Below are 2471 nucleotides of genomic sequence, written 5' to 3' on the forward strand. Positions count from 1 at the left end.
CTCTCTCTCTCTCTCTCTCTCTCTCTCTCTCTCTCTCTCTCTCTCACACACACACACACACACTCGAGCTGGCATCCCACAGCGCAGCAGTATACTGCCACTAAGGGCGGCGGTGGGGCGGTTCCTCTCTCGGCGCCGAGCCGTCTGCCGGGTTCCCGACACTGGCTTTTGCCCCCTACTCTGCCGCCCTAACCCAGGAGCAGGTCGAGTGCTGGGAATTAATTTCCGGCTGGTCCTCGCCCCGCCCCCCGCCGCCGCCGCCCGCGCCTCGTACGCCGCGGAGGCGAGAGAGCGAAGAGACTGGGAGTGAGAGAGAAGGAGAGGGAGAGAGGCTGGGAGCGTACCCGCCGAGTGCCTGGCCGGACTTGTTATCAGAGAGAGCCTCCTCGCCTCGGAAGGCACCCAATGTACCGCCATAGTTATGGCAATTTCTCCGATTGCGACTCGCGCGCGCAAGTCCCGCGCATGCATTGCGATATGCCTTCTACGCCGCGAGACGCTCGGTTTTAACATTTTGAGAGCTTGCACGTTTATATTCGCGAGCGCAGAAAACGGAGGGGGGAAATGTAATGCAAAGTAGCTACTGCAGGCTGACATTATTCCACACACACATACACAACACACACACACACGTCTGTTTTTGTACCTTGTTGAGTTTTAGTTTTGACGTGAAAATGCCTCCTCCCCTACCCTCGGGCCGTACCCGCCATGCCTGCCCAACTCACGCGGTGCTGAACTAACTTTTCTCCCGTTTCGCTTTCGTGTTGCAGGGCTCAAGACTATTATCAACGCGCTGCTGCACTCCTTCAAGCAGCTCGCGGAGGTCATGACCCTCACCATCTTCTGCCTCATGGTCTTCGCCCTCTTCGCGCTCCAGGTGTACATGGGGGAGCTGCGGAACAAGTGCGTGCGCAACATCGAGGCCGACAACGTGACGGCTGCCGACTGGAGAGAGTGAGTATCGCGTCCCGTCGCCCGGGCCAGCCCAGCGGCCCCCCTGTGGCCAACTCTGGGCTGTGAACCCCCCGCTGGCATCCTACAGTCTGGCACCTCCGAGACCTCCAGGAGGACAGACACCTCCCAGGCACCCCCTCCCCACCCTGACCCTCAGTGGCCTCCAGGGAATCCTCCCCTCCATGGCACCTCCAGGGCACCTCCTCCACCTCCACCGCTCTTCTAGAGCACCCAGGGCCAGGGCACCCAGGGCCAGGGCATCACCAGGGCAGCCCTAGGGCCAGGGCACCCAGGGCCAGGGCACCACCAGGGCAGCCCTAGGGCCAGGGCACCCAGGGCCAGGGCACATCCAGGGCACCCCCAGGGCACCCCCAGGGCACCCCCAGGGCACCCCTAGGGCACCCCCAGGGCACCTCCGGGCCAGGGTACCACCAGGCCAACCCCACTGCGCCTCCACCACAGGGTATTTGACCGCTCCTCTCTTTTGGAGAAGAAAGCGAGTCTACGTCCTCTCTTCTCTCCTTTGCCCGCCCTTTGACCCCACCACACCCCCTCTCCTCTCGGTCTCTCCCCGGGGGGGCGGTGTATCTCCTGGCTGCAGGTTCCGCTGCGCCCAACCCCCGCACCTCAGCGATCCTCCACCCCGATCCTCCATCCTCCTCGCGGCCCGGACCGCGTTACATTCCGCGAGCTGGCTGCTGCGAAAAAATGAAGCAGAAACGTTAAACCAATCGCCGCCATCTTTTAACGCGTTAAGAAAGGCATCGACCTTGTCCGGGCCGTAAAACAACACATAAAACTCTGAGTTCTTAGACCAACTAACTAATTTGTACTTCATCCCTTGATTTTTTTAAATTGCACACGTTTTGATTAAAGTTTTAGGCTTTTGAAAAATCAAGGATCAAGGCCAATGTACTTGGTCTAACACAAGGACTCAGTTTTGGGGGGTGAAGAGTGTTAACTTGCCCACTATATCGCCATCTCCATGTCTTGTGCCCTCATTTGTTATTTGAAGCAGTATCCTTACCCACCCCAGTCCTCGCCTCGGCCGGACCGCGCCGCAACCCCTCCCACCTGTACAAACACACCCCTCTTCCCCTCCCCCCTCTTCCCCCGCGCTGGACGCGGCGTGGCATGGCGTGGCGCGCGCAGTCCCCAGGCGGTCTGTACGTGCAAATGACCCGATACTGCCACGCTCCGCCACGTCCGCGTTGGGATCCGAGGGAAAAGCAAGGGGGTGTGGGGGGTAGCTCGGGTGGGCGGCCCCACCCGCGGCACCGCGCTTAGTCTGCGCGATCGTCGATGACCCCATGCCCGCCCCGCGAGGCCCCGCAGCGGCGGCGGTGGCCCGCTCTGCTGCTGCTGCTCTGCTATCCGATCGGCCGACGGCAGCGCTTTTCTCTGCAGTCCGCGACGGCGCGCCAAATATGATGACCGTTCAGATTAGCTCCCTCGGACAACCCTTCCTCGTTAATGGGCCGAGCGCACACCACTCAGACGGGCCCCTCCTCCCTCCC

General features: G+C 61.4%; 1 protein-coding gene across 1 annotated transcript in view; it reads left to right on the forward strand.

Moving 5' to 3' along the window:
• Positions 1 to 958, forward strand: part of LOC127749424 (sodium channel protein 60E-like) — a 165079-nt gene extending 164121 nt beyond the window's left edge. The window contains exon 4 of the mRNA XM_052267466.1: positions 771 to 958. Coding sequence (XP_052123426.1) covers positions 771 to 958 — 188 coding nt within the window. The remainder of the gene's footprint in view (positions 1 to 770) is intronic.
• Positions 959 to 2471: the final 1513 nt, after the last annotated feature.

Source organism: Frankliniella occidentalis, unplaced genomic scaffold (genome assembly GCF_000697945.3).
Source record: "Frankliniella occidentalis isolate FOCC.00 unplaced genomic scaffold, Focc_3.1 Scaffold53, whole genome shotgun sequence".
NCBI classification, from domain to species: domain Eukaryota; kingdom Metazoa; phylum Arthropoda; class Insecta; order Thysanoptera; family Thripidae; genus Frankliniella; species Frankliniella occidentalis.